The 16,906-nt window shown below is 46.6% G+C and overlaps 1 protein-coding gene across 1 annotated transcript in view; it reads right to left on the bottom strand.

Moving 5' to 3' along the window:
• pde5ab (phosphodiesterase 5A, cGMP-specific, b) overlaps nt 1-16,678 on the bottom strand; it is a gene marked incomplete at its 3' end in the record, with an annotated part of 134,857 nt that extends 118,179 nt beyond the window's left edge. The window contains exons 1-3 of the mRNA XM_079258082.1: nt 16,554-16,678; nt 2,013-2,505; nt 422-595 (exon numbers count right to left, since the gene is read on the bottom strand). Coding sequence (XP_079114208.1) covers nt 422-595; nt 2,013-2,505; nt 16,554-16,651 — 765 coding nt within the window. The 5' untranslated portion in view covers nt 16,652-16,678. The remainder of the gene's footprint in view (nt 1-421; nt 596-2,012; nt 2,506-16,553) is intronic.
• Nucleotides 16,679-16,906: the final 228 nt, after the last annotated feature.

Genomic DNA, 16,906 nt, shown 5'->3' with positions numbered 1-16,906 from the left:
CGCAGAGTCCGCATTACTGCAGACGCCGCACCGATCCGTCTGTCGATCTCACGCTCCATCCTTCCCTCACTCGTGAACAAGACCCCGAGATATTTAAACTCCTCCACTAGAGGCAGGACCTGACTCCCGACCCGGAGAGGACAATCCACCCTATTCCGGCTGAGGACCATGGTCTCAGATTTGGAGGTGCTGATTCTCATCCCAGCCGCTTCACACTCGGCCGCGAATCGCTCAAGTGAGAGCTGGAGATCACGACCAGATGAAGCCAACAGGACCACGTCATCCGCAAAAAGCAGGGACCCAATCCTGAGGCCACCAAGTCGGATCCCCTCAACACCTCGGCTGCACCTAGAAATTCTGAGTTTCAGCACACTGTACATACCTGCTTAAAAAAACAAACCAAAAAGAGCAAAGACATCACCTGGTATGCGTTCCTGATGTTCAGTGGCCGTCCCGTTGCAGCCACATGTCCCACGATGCCTTTGTTCCACTCTAGTCGGATGCAGCTACTGGACGACTCCTCCAGCGTTGAGCCTTCAGCCACATCGAACAGCCGGCTGACCAGGAACTTCCTGTTGGAGCTGTCCTCGCCCACCTGGAACCACAAACCCCTCACAGTAACTTCAATCATGAAAACACAATTTTATTCAAATAAAACAACAGAAAGGGGAAAAAATGTGTTGTTTAATGTTTCTCCAGGAAGGACTGGAAGTCCCCGTAGCACCTCCGTTTGTTGGCTTGAAAGCAGACACTAGCTTGCTAAAATGCTCCCAGTAGCATTATATGCTAATATTCATTCAGGTGTTCAAACCTGCCGACTCTCCTGCATTCCCTTCACACACTCTCCCGCCACAGATCTCTGCAATACCTACCAAGGGTTTGTCTTGGTATTTCGCTGACGTTAAAACGTCTCTTGTGACATTTGGCAGCGGAGTTATCTTTGATCTATCTGTTGAGGCTGAAAAACAGACTCGTGATCAATAAATGATGCAAATACAGTGAGAGGTCCAGAGCTGAGATAATGCCTCTGCGTGGAAGCAGACGCCACCTGACAGCGGACCTGCATCCTCTGGCTGAGCAGCTCCAGACGTCTCCGTCATGGTTTCCACTTCCCAGGTTTGTGTTGCCTTCAGACCTAACTACCTAAGTTGCTGGTAAAAACATCTCAGTGCATTTTGTACAATGAATTTTTACATTTAAATGTTTAAGTTGCAGATTGCAGCAGCTGTTAGCAGAACTTTGTTCTCCCAGCGAGCAGAACCGGAAGCTGTAGAAGAGAAACCGGTTTCGGCACCAGTCCCTAGACCTGGTCCCAGGTGATGTTCAGCGACAGAGGTGAGATAGAAGCTAGATGTGCAGTTTGGATCTTTTATAATCTTGTTAATAAAACACACCTTAAATCAGGCCACGTATCCTAGAAAGTACTTTAGTAGAAGAACTGCATTGTCCCTTAAATTAACTGAAGAAATATTTGATTAAAAAAAATGAGTTTTTATATATTATTAATAAATTATAAACATATATAGTAAAGCACGGCTCAGCTAAAAAGGCTTTCCTACCAAGAAAGCCACAGGGACAAACTTTGGGCCAAGCCAGAAAAGTTTGGCGGGGGGGTCAGCAAGTCCTTCGCAAAGCAAACAAAGGAATGAGTTTTATCTGACATGCTGAAGGCTGAGCATAAAAGTCAATCAGGGTTTGGCGTCTCTGCGGGAACGTTACGCAGAGACCTGAGATGGATGTTTACATTTCATCTGACTGAACCGAACCCCGTCATTAAGCACTCCTTCCTTGTTCCCGCCGCCGGAACCGGACTCCACGCGCGCGCCTGGAGTCCGGTTCCGGCGGCGGCGCGCGCCTGGAGTCCGGTTCCGGCGGCGGCGCGCGCCTGGAGTCCGGTTCCGGCGGCGGCGCGCGCCTGGAGTCCGGTTCCGGCGGCGGCGCGCGCCTGGAGTCCGGTTCCGGCGGCGGCGCGCGCCTGGAGTGTTTTAACACGAAGAGGTTTTTATTCCTACCAGAAACAGTGAGTAGCGATCCGCAGCGATCAGCTCGTTGATGTGGAGGAAGATCTTATGGCAGAGCGCCGTCACGTCCAGATGACTCGACACATCCTTCACCAGCTCCAGTAGTCTGGCACAACGATCCCTGCCAGTTCCACCTCCATTACCTGCCCCCCCACCGCCTTCACCCATTACTGAGCCCCGAAAAGGGACGCTTTCACGGTCACTAAGAAATGTCAGAGATCCCTCCGAGTCTTTCACCACGATGGGTCTGAGCGGCCTGTCGAACTCCGATGCTGAGATTTTGCGTGTCGGGGTGCCAGGAGCTGGAGCTGGGGAGGGGCAGCGGTTGTCCAGGAGGCTGAGTGTGGGTGGCAGGATGGTGGAGGCCGAGGGCAAGCGGAGATCTGTTGAGGACTGGTAGGGCCGCTGCTGGGAAGAGTTTTCTTTGGACACTGACGGTTGGATGGTATGGACTCGCTCAGCGAACCAGGCGTTCACCATCTCCCTGTTAAAACAGAGAACAAAGCAGCTGAGTAACGTACAAAGCCAGAGCTCTCTTCCCACAAAGCAACTCCGAGCCATGGAAGACTCGACATGGTGTCCTGAAGGGACCCAACAGCCGAGACCGAGCTGCGATCAACGTCCCGGCACAACGGCCTGTCCTTCTCAGACCCTTTCAGCCTTCTGCTCTAATCCACGTCATCCAGGTTCTGCTCATCTCTCCCAGATCCTAGAGGTAACCCTGCAAATGTCTCATGTTTAATCTACACTTTCATGAATTACAAAGTATGAACAGAACTAAGACCCCTGAAAGCGTGACTGCTACCCGTTTACCTGCGCAGGAACTCCTTTCTGTTGTCCACCTTCTCCCAGGTTAACAAGACCCACCATACTGTCTGTAAATGTCTCTACTAGAGGTGGAAAATCAAATCAAAAAAATCAAAAATCTGGATTTTTTTGCTTCACAATTTTAAATTTTGTTGAAAAATAAATAAAAACAGTCCTTTTTTTGTCATTTTTATTGTTTTTACTTTTCTTCTTGGGTATTATAGCAGGAGATTGATGGTCTGGCTACTGTGTTGTTTTTAATGGAAATCAAGCAAATTGATGAGAAAAAAAAAGTTCTATAAAAATCAGCAATATCAAAGAATTGTGAGAATCGCAATTTAAATCAAATCGGCACCCAAAAATTTGGAATCTGAATCGAAGTGAATCGGGACAAAAGGTCCTGTAGAGCAAACCCTTGTCTTTTCAGGTGATCCAGGACAACACACTCAAAGCACTTTGTTACAGATGTAGGTCTCAGGTTGGTGCCACTATCTGACGCCTTAAGGCCATTTCTGCCCCTTTTACCTGCATTAACAGGTACATTAGTTTCATGCTTCCATATTTCCTTTATGTTAGCAGGATTGTTAGCCGATCCATCCACCAGAAGACCATGGCGATGGTGGATCAGATCACGATGATGTTGAAAGAGACATAAAGGGAGGCAGCACAGTGGGAAGTAGTCTGTGTGGAAATTAGATAGATTGTGGGGACCTGGTTTTTACAACTTTCCTTGGTCGTACATGAGCTGTACTGCTCAACACTGCTGCTACAGTTTCCAGCGGTTTCCAGCAGTTTCCAGAAGTTTCCAGTGGTTTCCAGTAGTTTCCAGCAGTTTCCAGCGGTTTCCAGAAGTTTCCAGAAGTTTCCAGTGGTTTCCAGTAGTTTCCAGTGGTTTCCAGTAGTTTCCAGTAGTTTCCAGTAGTTTCCAGCGGTTTCCAGCGGTTTCCAGCAGTTTCCAGCAGTTTCCAGTAGTTTCCAGTAGTTTCCAGTAGTTTCCAGTGGTTTCCAGTAGTTTCCAGTGGTTTCCAGTGGTTTCCAGTAGTTTCCAGTAGTTTCCAGTAGTTTCCAGTAGTTTCCAGCGGTTTCCAGAAGTTTCCAGAAGTTTCCAGAGGTTTCCAGTGGTTTCCAGTAGTTTCCAGTAGTTTCCAGCAGTTTCCAGCGGTTTCCAGCGGTTTCCAGCAGTTTCCAGCAGTTTCCAGCGGTTTCCAGTAGTTTCCAGCAGTTTCCAGCGGTTTCCAGCGGTTTCCAGCGGTTTCCAGCAGTTTCCAACGGTTTCCAGCGGTTTCCAGAAGTTTCCAGTGGTTTCCAGTAGTTTCCAGCGGTTTCCAGTAGTTTCCAGCAGTTTCCAGCAGTTTCCAGCGGTTTCCAGCGGTTTCCAGCGGTTTCCAGCAGTTTCCAGTAGTTTCCAGCAGTTTCCAGCGGTTTCCAGAAGTTTCCAGTAGTTTCCAGCAGTTTCCAGAAGTTTCCAGTAGTTTCCAGTAGTTTCCAGCGGTTTCCAGAAGTTTCCAGCGGTTTCCAGAAGTTTCCAGTAGTTTCCAGTGGTTTCCAGTGGTTTCCAGCAGTTTCCAGAGGTTTCCAGCAGTTTCCAGTAGTTTCCAGAAGTTTCCAGTAGTTTCCAGTAGTTTCCAGCGGTTTCCAGAAGTTTCCAGCGGTTTCCAGAAGTTTCCAGTAGTTTCCAGTGGTTTCCAGTAGTTTCCAGCAGTTTCCAGCGGTTTCCAGCAGTTTCCAGTAGTTTCCAGCAGTTTCCAGCGGTTTCCAGCAGTTTCCAGCGGTTTCCAGCGGTTTCCAGCGGTTTCCAGCAGTTTCCAGCAGTTTCCAGCAGTTTCCAGCGGTTTCCAGCAGTTTCCAGCGGTTTCCAGCGGTTTCCAGCAGTTTCCAGTAGTTTCCAGAAGTTTCCAGCGGTTTCCAGCAGTTTCCAGCAGTTTCCAGCGGTTTCCAGTAGTTTCCAGCAGTTTCCAGCGGTTTCCAGCGGTTTCCAGAAGTTTCCAGAAGTTTCCAGAAGTTTCCAGTAGTTTCCAGTAGTTTCCAGAGGTTTCCAGCAGTTTCCAGTAGTTTCCAGTAGTTTCCAGAAGTTTCCAGTAGTTTCCAGCGGTTTCCAGTAGTTTCCAGCAGTTTCCAGTAGTTTCCAGTAGTTTCCAGCGGTTTCCAGTAGTTTCCAGTAGTTTCCAGAGGTTTCCAGTAGTTTCCAGCAGTTTCCAGTAGTTTCCAGAAGTTTCCAGTAGTTTCCAGTAGTTTCCAGAAGTTTCCAGTAGTTTCCAGTAGTTTCCAGTAGTTTCCAGCGGTTTCCAGAAGTTTCCAGTGGTTTCCAGTAGTTTCCAGCGGTTTCCAGTAGTTTCCAGCAGTTTCCAGCAGTTTCCAGCAGTTTCCAGCGGTTTCCAGCAGTTTCCAGCGGTTTCCAGCAGTTTCCAGCGGTTTCCAGAAGTTTCCAGTAGTTTCCAGCAGTTTCCAGTAGTTTCCAGTAGTTTCCAGAAGTTTCCAGTAGTTTCCAGCGGTTTCCAGAAGTTTCCAGCGGTTTCCAGAAGTTTCCAGTAGTTTCCAGTGGTTTCCAGTAGTTTCCAGCAGTTTCCAGAGGTTTCCAGCAGTTTCCAGTAGTTTCCAGAAGTTTCCAGTAGTTTCCAGTAGTTTCCAGCGGTTTCCAGAAGTTTCCAGCGGTTTCCAGAAGTTTCCAGTAGTTTCCAGTGGTTTCCAGTGGTTTCCAGCGGTTTCCAGCGGTTTCCAGCAGTTTCCAGTAGTTTCCAGCAGTTTCCAGCGGTTTCCAGTAGTTTCCAGCAGTTTCCAGCGGTTTCCAGCGGTTTCCAGTAGTTTCCAGCAGTTTCCAGCAGTTTCCAGCGGTTTCCAGCAGTTTCCAGCGGTTTCCAGCAGTTTCCAGTAGTTTCCAGAAGTTTCCAGCGGTTTCCAGCAGTTTCCAGCAGTTTCCAGCAGTTTCCAGTAGTTTCCAGCAGTTTCCAGCAGTTTCCAGCGGTTTCCAGTAGTTTCCAGAAGTTTCCAGTAGTTTCCAGTAGTTTCCAGAAGTTTCCAGTAGTTTCCAGTAGTTTCCAGCAGTTTCCAGTAGTTTCCAGTAGTTTCCAGCGGTTTCCAGTAGTTTCCAGCAGTTTCCAGCGGTTTCCAGTAGTTTCCAGCAGTTTCCAGCAGTTTCCAGCAGTTTCCAGCGGTTTCCAGCAGTTTCCAGCAGTTTCCAGCAGTTTCCAGCGGTTTCCAGCAGTTTCCAGCAGTTTCCAGCGGTTTCCAGTAGTTTCCAGCGGTTTCCAGCAGTTTCCAGCAGTTTCCAGCGGTTTCCAGCAGTTTCCAGCAGTTTCCAGCGGTTTCCAGCAGTTTCCAGCAGTTTCCAGCGGTTTCCAGCGGTTTCCAGCAGTTTCCAGCAGTTTCCAGTGGTTTCCAGTAGTTTCCAGTGGTTTCCAGCAGTTTCCAGTAGTTTCCAGCGGTTTCCAGTAGTTTTTATTGGTTTCCAGCAGTTTCCAGTGGTTTCCAGTAGTTTTTATTGGTTTCCAGCAGTTTCCAGTAGTTTCCAATGGTTTCCAGTGGTTTTTAGCAGTTTCCAGTGGTTTCATGTAGTTTCCAGTAGTTTTTAGTGGTTTTCAGTAGTTTTCAGTAGTTTCCAGTAGTTTCCAGTGGATTCCAGTGGTTTCATGCAGTTTCCAGTGGGAGCTATTATTCTGTTCCATCAGGATATGGAGCAGAGAGACCAGAAAATGAACCAAATTACCAGCATAAATGATGCATGTAAAGCTCTACATCCAACCTCAGCATAGAGAAGTGGTTGTCAAACATGTTGAGCCCCCCCCCAGCATAGTAGTCCGGCATGTTGTAGTTGTCTGTCTGAACCAGCACACCTGATTCAAATTAAATGACTCTTCTCATCAGCTTGTTGTCAAGTTCGGCCCAATCATGTTGACCCATCAGTCTGATTGGAAACAAGCAAGAGCTGCAGGACAGCAACCATCAAGGACCGACTTTGGACAGGACTCTGCAAAGCAGCTACATGCCTAAAATCCCATTTTTTTCATGGAGCTAATGCAAAATTCAGCTTTTTAATGTGACATGTCCGAACTTTGTTTTTGTCTTAATTTGTGTTTGTCTTTTCGTGTTAAAAGATGTAGGTGTGAATTTCACAATTTATCTCTGCATTACTGGTTTCATTTTTACAGCTCTGATTAAAGTCTTGAATGTAAAGTAGTCCCAGGACCCCTTTACTCGTTGCTAGGATTACTGGCCATTCCCAGAAATGATTTCACATCCTCTGTGGGGGCCCCCATTCTGAGAACCTCCGGCGTAAAGCATAATGGTCCTTCTCAGAACAGGGACAGGAATGGTGATTTTTGCAGAGGACAGAGACAAAGTTAAACTGAAGGACTGAGCACACCACAGACTACCAAGGGGAGTTGATGGACACCATCAGACACTGCTGACTGACTGGTTTTAACAAGTCTGTGAAGGAAGAAAGGGCATTTAAAGTTGTTGTAGGACCTTCTACCATGCAGGACAGCTGGCAGGTGCACAACATGCTGGTCTCAGATCATTCACTTCATCGCTGCTGTTTAAAACCACAACAGATGATGTTTCAGTCTTTTCCCAGCAGCTGTTCCAAGGCTGAAGAGATGAGAACCTCCACACACCTTCGTGGATTCATTAGTAATCATGAAGTGCTGGAGTGACAGCAGGAAAATATGGCACGACCTTTATAACCTTCCCTGGAAACACAAAGCTGAACTTTACATTTAATCCTGCTAAAACATGACTCAGAAATCTCTGCTGCCACAGAGACGTTTCCTCTTCTGAGAACCAGCCTTCAGGGCTTGTTGAGGTAAACATTAGAGGCAAATGCACTGAATTTTAACATGCAGCAGATTCCCAGAAGAGAAAACAGCAGAATGCAGTAAAGACCAGGTTCCAGAGCGAGGTTAGAAAACTGAGACTGGAGCCTCTGGTTTTCTCTGTGCTGTTCTTATCACTGTGGACTAGCTAGCTTGGCCTGAAAATCACGTTCTGCTTTAAATGATGAACATCCAGGAATACGAGAAGAAGTCGCCACAGAAAACAACTGTAACACCTCCTGCTCAAGTCGGGAGTTACAAAAAAACAACCACAATGTTGTTTTATTCCACAAAGAGTATAAAAAATACTGTTACGATTACCTTTAAACCACATCTTTTAGATCCAATGTGGGACCTTTTTGCTTGTTTCCGTCTCAGATTTGTTCAGAAAGGGTTTGCTGTATTGTCATGGATAAATAGGACAAATATGAAGAAGTCTGACGAAGTGTAAACGTCCCAATCCTGCCTGGCTGAAGGACGGAAAGCTGACCTCCAGTTTAAACAAACATTAGCTGGAAACAAACGCGAGGCTAAAAGCTAAGTGGGGAAGGTTAAAGTCAAATGAAAAGATAAAGGTAACTGGTCATGGCGACGTACAGGGAGGTACGGTCATCTCAGTACCATGACCGCAAGAATGACTTTTCTAGATCAGTCCTTTGGGTTTGAGTTTGGCTAAAAGCTGAAAGAAGCTAGCCTTGATAACTAAGCTGATCTGCTTGCCAATGTGAACACCCCATCAATAAATATGCCAACATTTCTAGCCTACAATCGTATAAAAGGTGCTGGAGGGCCAAAAGTGTTAGCAAAGACCTGGAGCAACTCAGGGGGACCAAACAGAACCATCTCTGTTTGGTTTTCGTTCCATCTTAACGTCATGCAATCAAACGGCATGAAGGGAATCCTAAAGAAACCTCTAATAGCAATGAAAACTGCACACTGGTTACACAAAGTTTTTCATTCGGAATTAAATAGTCATTCAAAATTGAGGTTAACACTGAAAACACGTTTATTCACCAGTATTTAAATGTGCTTTAGATTGGTGGGTAAGGAAGGGTTATGACTGGACAGAGGACAGACATGACGTACTTACGTCTACTAGAAATAAACAAACAGGAAGTACAAGTAAGCAGTTCCCAATCAAAAAGGAATAAACCAGCCATGGCTTGAGAATTAAGTTTATTCTGAATTGTCATTTCCATCCGGAATTAGCTGTTTACGTGGTAACGTGTATTTACAGGTGTTTACAGATTTTAAATCTTCCACTTCAATCATTCCTAGGACTACTTTACTTATTAATAGGACTACTTTACTCATTTATAGTATTACTTTACTTATTACTAGGAATACTTTACTTTTTACTAGGACTACTTTAGTCATTCCTAAGACTGCTTTAGGAAGCAATATGGACTCTTTTATTAGTCAGCTAAATTGACAACTCAGGGTTGGGACCAGGAAACAGAATTGTAGTCCTACACACTTTTCTGCAGCTTCCCACCTGCCGCCGCCCACCCAAAACCCCATTCCGACCTTATACAACTCCCCAGCAGTAAGAATTAAACAACACAAAAACACTTCTGGGGTTAATCGTGAAAACCTCATAAAAATAAAAACAATGGATCTAATAAAATCTGAAAATAAGACAAAGTGTGGCCTACTGAATATCAGATCCCTCCCAAATAAGTCTTTATTAGTCAATGACTTGATATGTGATCACCACATTGATTTATTCTGTCTTACGGAAACCTGGTTACAGCAAGAGGATTATGTTAGTATTAATGAAGCTACGCCAGCTAACTATTTAAACTTTCACATTCCTAGAACTACAGGCAGAGGAGGAGGTGTTGCAGCTATTTTTCAGTCAGAATTATTAATTAATCCTAAGCACAAAACTAACTATAAATCCTTTGAATTCCTGACATTAAATTTATCTCATCCAAAATGGAATTGAGAGAAACCGCTCCTTTTAGCATTAGTGTATTGCTCACCTGGACCTTACTCCGAGTTTCTGACCGAATTCTCTGATCTCTTGTCTGAGTTAGTGCTGACTACTGATAAGGTCATTGTACTAGGTGATTTTAATATTCATGTTGACCATGAAAATGATAGTTTAAACATTTCCTTTAGCTCTATTCTAAACTCAATTGGGTTTTCACAAAATGTCCATGGAGCCACTCACTCTCATGGTCATACTCTTGATCTGGTTCTAACATCTGGTATTGAGACTGATAAGCTCAAAGTTTTTCCTCAAAACCCTGTCTTGTCCGATCACTTCTTATTAACCTTTGAATTCACTTTATTTGATTACTCACTGACCAAAAATAAATTCTACTATAGTAGATGTTTATCAGACAATAATATTACAAAATTTAAACAATCAATTGAATCAATTTTTTCCCCTCTACCATGTGTTAGCATGACTGAGAGTCCCCCTTTAAGCCTTACTCCTGCTCAGATTGATCAACATGCTGATACTATAACAGCTTCAATGCGTACAACCTTGGATAATGTTGCTCCCCTAAAGAAGAAGAAATTAGGTAAGATTATGAAGGCTCCCTGGTTTAATTCCCAGCTTCGAGCTCTAAAACAGGCATCAAGGCGTTTGGAAAACAGATGGCGTTCATCAGGACTAGAGGAGTCTCACTTAACCTGGAAAGAAAGTTTAATCGTATACAAAAAAGCCTTACGTACGGCAAGAACAGCTTATTATTCATCATTGATAGAGGAAAACAAAAACAACCCTCGGTTTCTTTTCAGCACTGTAGCCAGGCTTACTAGGAGCCGGAGCGCTGTGGAGCCATGTATTCCTTTCTCACTTAGCTGTGATGATTTCATGTATTTTTTCAGGAATAAAATTGACACTATTAGAGATCAAATCCACAATACTCTTCCTTCTACCTATAATGTTGAGCCTGTTGTGGTCTCCGAAGCATCCTTAGAACCAGGATCTGACTTGTGTCTAAATAGTTTCTGTCCTGTCCAACCCTCTGAATTAACTAAAATAATAGCTTCATCTAAACCATCCACCTGTATCTTAGACCCTCTCCCAACGAGCCTCTTTAAGGACATTTTCCCTTTAATTAATACATCACTACTAAGTCTTATCAATATGTCTTTAGTGACAGGATATGTACCACAATCATTTAAAACTGCTGTAATCAAGCCTTTACTTAAAAAGCAATCTCTGGATCCAGAGGTGATAGCAAATTATAGACCTATATCTAACCTCCCGTTTATGTCCAAAATTCTGGAGAAAATAGTTTCAGCTCAGCTACATGCCCACCTGAGCAGAAATAATTTATGCGAGGAGTTTCAGTCAGGATTTAGAGCTCATCATAGTACTGAGACAGCATTGGTGAAAGTTACTAATGACCTTCTTATGGCCTCAGACAAAGGACTTGTGTCCGTACTTATCTTGCTTGATCTTAGTGCTGCATTTGATACAGTCGATCATAACATTCTGTTACAGAGACTAGAACAGGTGGTTGGAATTACAGGTACAGCGTTAAGCTGGTTTAAATCATATTTATCTGATAGACTTCAGTTTGTTCATGTAAATGACAAGTCCTCCTCCCAAACTACAGTAAGTCATGGAGTTCCTCAAGGTTCTGTACTTGGACCAATACTCTTCACGCTATATATGCTCCGTTTAGGCAAAATTATTAGACAGCATGGAATAAACTTTCATTGTTATGCAGATGATACTCAAATATACTTATCCTTTAAACCAGATGAAACAAATCAGCCCAATAGGCTACAAAATTGTCTCATAGACATAAAGACTTGGATGTCTAGAAATTTTCTCCTCTTAAACTCAGATAAGACTGAAGTAATTCTCTTTGGATCTGAAAAACTCAGAGCTAAATTTTCCGGTTTTGTAATGAACCTGGATGGCATTACTTTAGCTTCCAGTGCTACAGTGAGAAACCTTGGAGTAATATTTGACCCTGACCTGTCCTTTGGCCCACATATTAAGCAGGTTACTAAAACAGCCTTCTTTCATTTACGTAATATAGCCAAAATTAGGGACATTCTGTCTCAGAGTGATGCAGAAAAACTGGTTCACGCTTTTGTTACTTCGAGACTAGATTACTGTAACTCTCTATTACTGGGCTGTCCTAAATATGCCCTGAAAAGCCTTCAGCTGATCCAGAATTCTGCAGCCAGAGTCCTGACCAGAACCAGCAGGAGAGATCATATTTCTCCAGTTTTAGCCTCTCTTCATTGGCTGCCTGTTGAATCTAGAATAGAATTTAAAATCCTTCTCCTTACATATAAAGCCCTCCACAACCAGGCACCACTATATATCAAAGACCTCATTGTTCCTTATATACCAAGCAGAGTACTTCGTTCGCAGACTGCAGGCTTACTTGTGGTTCCTAGAGTCTCAAAGAGCCGAGCAGGAGGCAGAGCCTTTGGTTATCAGGCCCCTCTCTTATGGAATAAGCTCCCAGTTAGTGTTAGGGAAGCAGACACCCTCCCCACCTTTAAGACTAGGCTGAAGACTTATCTTTTTGATAAGTCCTATAGCTAGGGATGGTTAGCATCCCTTAGTTATGCTGCTATAGGTTTAGACTGCTGAGGGACATTTCCTGATACACTGAGCTTCTTTCTCTTTAATTCTTTCTTTTACCCCCCCATAACAGTGTTGCATCATTAACATGTATGTCTCCTGTCTCAGCAGGTCTCCCTGGCCGGGAGTAGCAGTTCCTGTTGTCTGTTGTCTTTCTGTCCTCTTCCCCCCACACAGCAGAGGCAGATGGCTGCCTGTCCTGAGCCGGGTTCTGCCGGAGGTTTCCTTCCTGTTAAAAGGGAGTTTTTTCCTTCCCACTGTCGCCAGTGTGCTTGCTCAGGATGGGAGATTGAGTTGGACTCAACTCAATCTGTTGGTTTCCTTATATAGGCTGTTATGAATTGGCCTTCATTATGTTTTCCCCTCTGTCTGTAAAGCGTCTTGAGATGGCATTGCCGTGATTTGACGCTATATAAATAAAGTTGAATTGAATTGAACTTTACTTATTACTAGGAATACTTTAGTCATTCCTAAGACTACTTTACTTATTACTAGGACTACCAAAGTCATTCCTAAGACTACTTTACTTATTACTAGGACTACCAAAGTCATTCCTAAGACTACTTTACTTATTACTAGGACTACCAAAGTCATTCCGAGGTGAATCAAGATTCTAGCGCCTTATTTCCACCTAAGGTAATTTAGTTTTCGATTAGAAGGGGATGAGTTTGTAAAAAAGCATTCAATCTCTAAAGAATAACTTGTAAAGTCCTTTAGAAAGTGTGGAAAAGTTTTTTTGAAGACCACTTTCTGGCTGCTTGGAGGCCAAATCCTAGTATTAAATGAGGGCTGGCTCAGGGTTTTTACTGTAACCAGCTACACGATGAGGAAGAGCAGCTATTTGCACAAAGTTTAAACATTAAATCAGATAAAAGTAAACATTCTAATGTTAACACTGCCTGGAAACGGGCTAAAAAAAAGGAAGCGTGCAGTGATAACATTTGTAATACCTATCATTTCCACGGTTATGTAATCCGAAGGCTTTTACGAGGCTTGTGTGCCGGTTTGAACCTTGTGATGGATCGGATGTGGATATTTACTGGAACAAATCCTGTCTGTTTTTCAGAGTGCATGTTTGATGTCATCATGGTCAATCTCTGTTATCAGACGTGCACACACACACGTTAGACGTGCACGCTGCTGAAGGTCACGTGACTGATGCTTTTACACCTGAGAAAGCTTCAGCTGACCTGATTGGACAGTTTAAACCTGCAGGAGTAAAAGTAATGTTCGCATCTCCAGCCTGTTTTCCGTCTATGGCAGAGACCATGAGTGGAATCTCCCATCAGCCTCCTCTGACCCGACCCTGATGGATCCAGGCTGAATCAATACCTCTCAACCAGAGCAGCAGAATGGCTGATGTGTGCAAACCACTTTAATCCTGCTAATAAACTTCTTATTCTTAATGAGGAAGGAAAAGAAAATGTTCAGGGAGACGGGATAGTTTGGTGTTGCTGGATGAAAACAAACGGTTACCATGGTGATGGTTAAATGGAAATGAGCCCGAGTGTCCTGGTGGATTGCTGCCAGGCCAGGCAACATGATGATTTACATAAATAAAAACAGAAAATATCAGCAGTCACTAGTAAGATGGGTTAAAGAAAGAACATCGTAGTCGTACCATGCGTACTTGCTTGTGTACTCTGCTTGTCCACTAGGGGGTGCATTAGAGAACTCGGACTGGAAGCAGCTGCTGGATGTGGAGGGTAGAGGAGCCGAGGTTCATTTTCAGGTTACGGCAGACTGAACTATGATTGGTGTTGCAGATCAGTAGTGTGTTTGGTTCCATTTCCATCAGGACAGTCCGCACCACTACGTTCTATAACAAAAAAATTATGCACCTTCATTTGGTTTGGATCTGATCAGACTTCCAGGAAAATGCCAAAACTCCTGGTTGGGGAGCAATAGTCCCCCGAAACAACCACTGACAAAGAAGAAGAAAAAAGCAGCTCACCGATTGGCCAGGACTGAAAACAACTCATTCACCACCAGTAAACAACAGAGGAACACCAATTTCTGCTTTCTGGCTTCACTTCGGAGTTCAGATCTCATCAGGTTTTCACCTGAATGTGTCCAGCTGGAGCGGAAGCCTCCATGTTGATCGATGCATGTACAACGTCCCTTCCTGCCTTTGGTCCACTGGATGGTTAGTGCTCACCGCGTTAGCGAGCCGTAGCCGGTTTCATTAGCACGCCATTTTGGTCCCAACGCACCGGAAGACCATAAAACATGCCAGCTTTGTCTAATCCCACAAGCTTTCCATCATTTTTACCGTTTTCACCTCTGTGACTTACACCTTGTCATGTTGGAAATACACTGCCCCCTACTGGCTCCTGATGAACTGCAGTCTGTAAATATGTACAGACCAATGCTCAACACGGATGATAAACACTTCACTGAAGGAAAATTCATTCTCAGCCAACATAGAAGTAAATATAACAATATCCTGCTGCATGTCAACGTCCCACTTCATACAAAACCTGCTTTTATTTTACATATAGTTTTAATTTGTCCCAATCGTCAAAGAACACCTGAGACAACACGGACCAGCAGGAAGCTGTTTGAGGGGGACCCTTTTGACCGCTGCACCAGGAAACCTGCAGCAGGTGTTTTATTGGAGCTTCAGGTGAAGCTGCAGCGCTTGTCCGTTGCCATGGAGATGACCATGTCCAGGTGTTCCTGGACAATCAGCTCCAAACATGCATGTAGACCAGCAGCCAGGTGACCTCTGACCCTTAATCAGAGGTCAAGTGGGTCAGGTTGCTGGAGGAACCGCCTCAGACTGGCTGATGGGTCCGACCGTGTCTCTCCGGGTCTCTCCCGGTCTCTGGTCTCTCCAGGTCTTTCCTGGTCTCTCCAGGTCTTTCCCGGTCTCTCCTGGTCTCTGGCCTCTCTGGGTCTCTACTGGTCTCTGGTCTCTCCGGGTCTCTCCCGGTCTCTGGTCTCTCCTGGTCTCTGGTCTCTCCTGATCTCTCCGGGTCTCTCCGGGTCTCTCCTGGTCTCTGATCTCTCCGGGTCTCTCCTGGTCTCTGGTCTCTCCGGGTCTCTCCTGGTCTCTGGTCTCTCCGGGTCTCTCCTGGTCTCTGGTCTCTCCGGGTCTCTCCTGGTCTCTCCAGGTCTCTGGTCTCTCCTGGTCTCTCCGGGTCTCTCCTGGTCTCTGGTCTCTCCGGGTCTCTCCTGGTCTCTCCGGGTCTCTCCTGGTCTCTGGTCTCTCCGGGTCTCTCCTGGTCTCTCCAGGTCTCTGGTCTCTCCGGGTCTCTCCTGGTCTCTGGTCTCTCCGGGTCTCTCCCGGTCTCTGGTCTCTCCGGGTCTCTCCTGGTCTCTGGTCTCTCCGGGTCTCTCCTGGTCTCTGGTCTCTCCGGGTCTCTGGTCTCTCCGGGTCTCTCCTGGTCTCTCCAGGTCTCTCCTGGTCTCTGGTCTCTCCAGGTCTCTGGTCTCTCCTGGTCTCTGGTCTCTCCGGGTCTCTCCTGGTCTCTGGTCTCTCCGGGTCTCTCCTGGTCTCTGGTCTCTCCTGGTCTCTGGTCTCTCCGGGTCTCTCCTGGTCTCTCCAGGTCTCTGGTCTCTCCGGGTCTCTCCTGGTCTCTCCAGGTCTCTGGTCTCTCCGGGTCTCTCCGGGTCTCTCCTGGTCTCTGGTCTCTCCGGGTCTCTCCTGGTCTCTCCGGGTCTCTCCTGGTCTCTCCGGGTCTCTCCGGGTCTCTCCTGGTCTCTGGTCTCTCCGGGTCTCTCCTGGTCTCTCCGGGTCTCTCCGGGTCTCTCCTGGTCTCTGGTCTCTCCTGGTCTCTGGTCTCTCCGGGTCTCTCCGGGTCTCTCCTGGTCTCTCCGGGTCTCTCCGGGTCTCTCCGGGTCTCTCCTGGTCTCTGGTCTCTCCTGGTCTCTCCGGGTCTCTCCTGGTCTCTCCGGGTCTCTCCTGGTCTCTCCTGGTCTCTCCGGGTCTCTCCTGGTCTCTGGTCTCTCCTGGTCTCTGGTCTCTCCTGGTCTCTGGTCTCTCCTGGTCTCTCCGGGTCTCTGGTCTCTCCTGGTCTCTCCTGGTCTCTGGTCTCTCCTGGTCTCTGGTCTCTCCTGGTCTCTCCTGGTCTCTGGTCTCTCCTGGTCTCTGGTCTCTCCGGGTCTCTCAGGTCGGGTCTCCAGGTGTTCCGTCGTCCTGCAGAAGGTCTGCTCTTCAGTCAGAGTCTTCTTCAGGTGCGGAATCAGTCAACAGGTGTTTCATCCGACCTGCCTTCACAGCGCACGCGCCGCGCGCGGCGTCCTGCGGGACCTGAGAAAGTTCGGAGGTCCAACTGGACCCGCAGGAAGACCCGCAGGAGGGGACCAGACCACGGCTCCGCGTGCTCTGACGTGTCTTACCTTGACGCCTTCCTCACGAAGTAGACGCGCGCGAAGTCCAGGTGGTCGTCCAGCCACGCTTCCATCCGCTCGCGCTCCGCGACACCGCGGTCCTCCATGACGCCGCGCCGCGAGGACCGAGAGTCTCCCCGCCGCGCGCTCCACTCACTGGCTGCACATCTGCGCGCGCCGCGGAGTATCCGCCGGAGGCGCGCCCGCGCGAGAGAGAGAGAGAGGAAGTGGGAAGGACGTCGGTCGCAGCGCGCGACCAGTGGTGACTGGGAGGGGGAGGGGACCCAGTCGGTCTCAGGCGAGTTGTACCGGGAACCGGTTTGGACCCAGTCGGTCTCAGACTAGTTGTACCGGGAACCGGT

Source organism: Telmatherina bonti (genome assembly GCF_933228915.1).
Source record: "Telmatherina bonti genome assembly, chromosome: 18".
Taxonomy (NCBI): domain Eukaryota; kingdom Metazoa; phylum Chordata; class Actinopteri; order Atheriniformes; family Telmatherinidae; genus Telmatherina; species Telmatherina bonti.
This window is presented reverse-complemented; position numbering and strand designations above follow the sequence as displayed.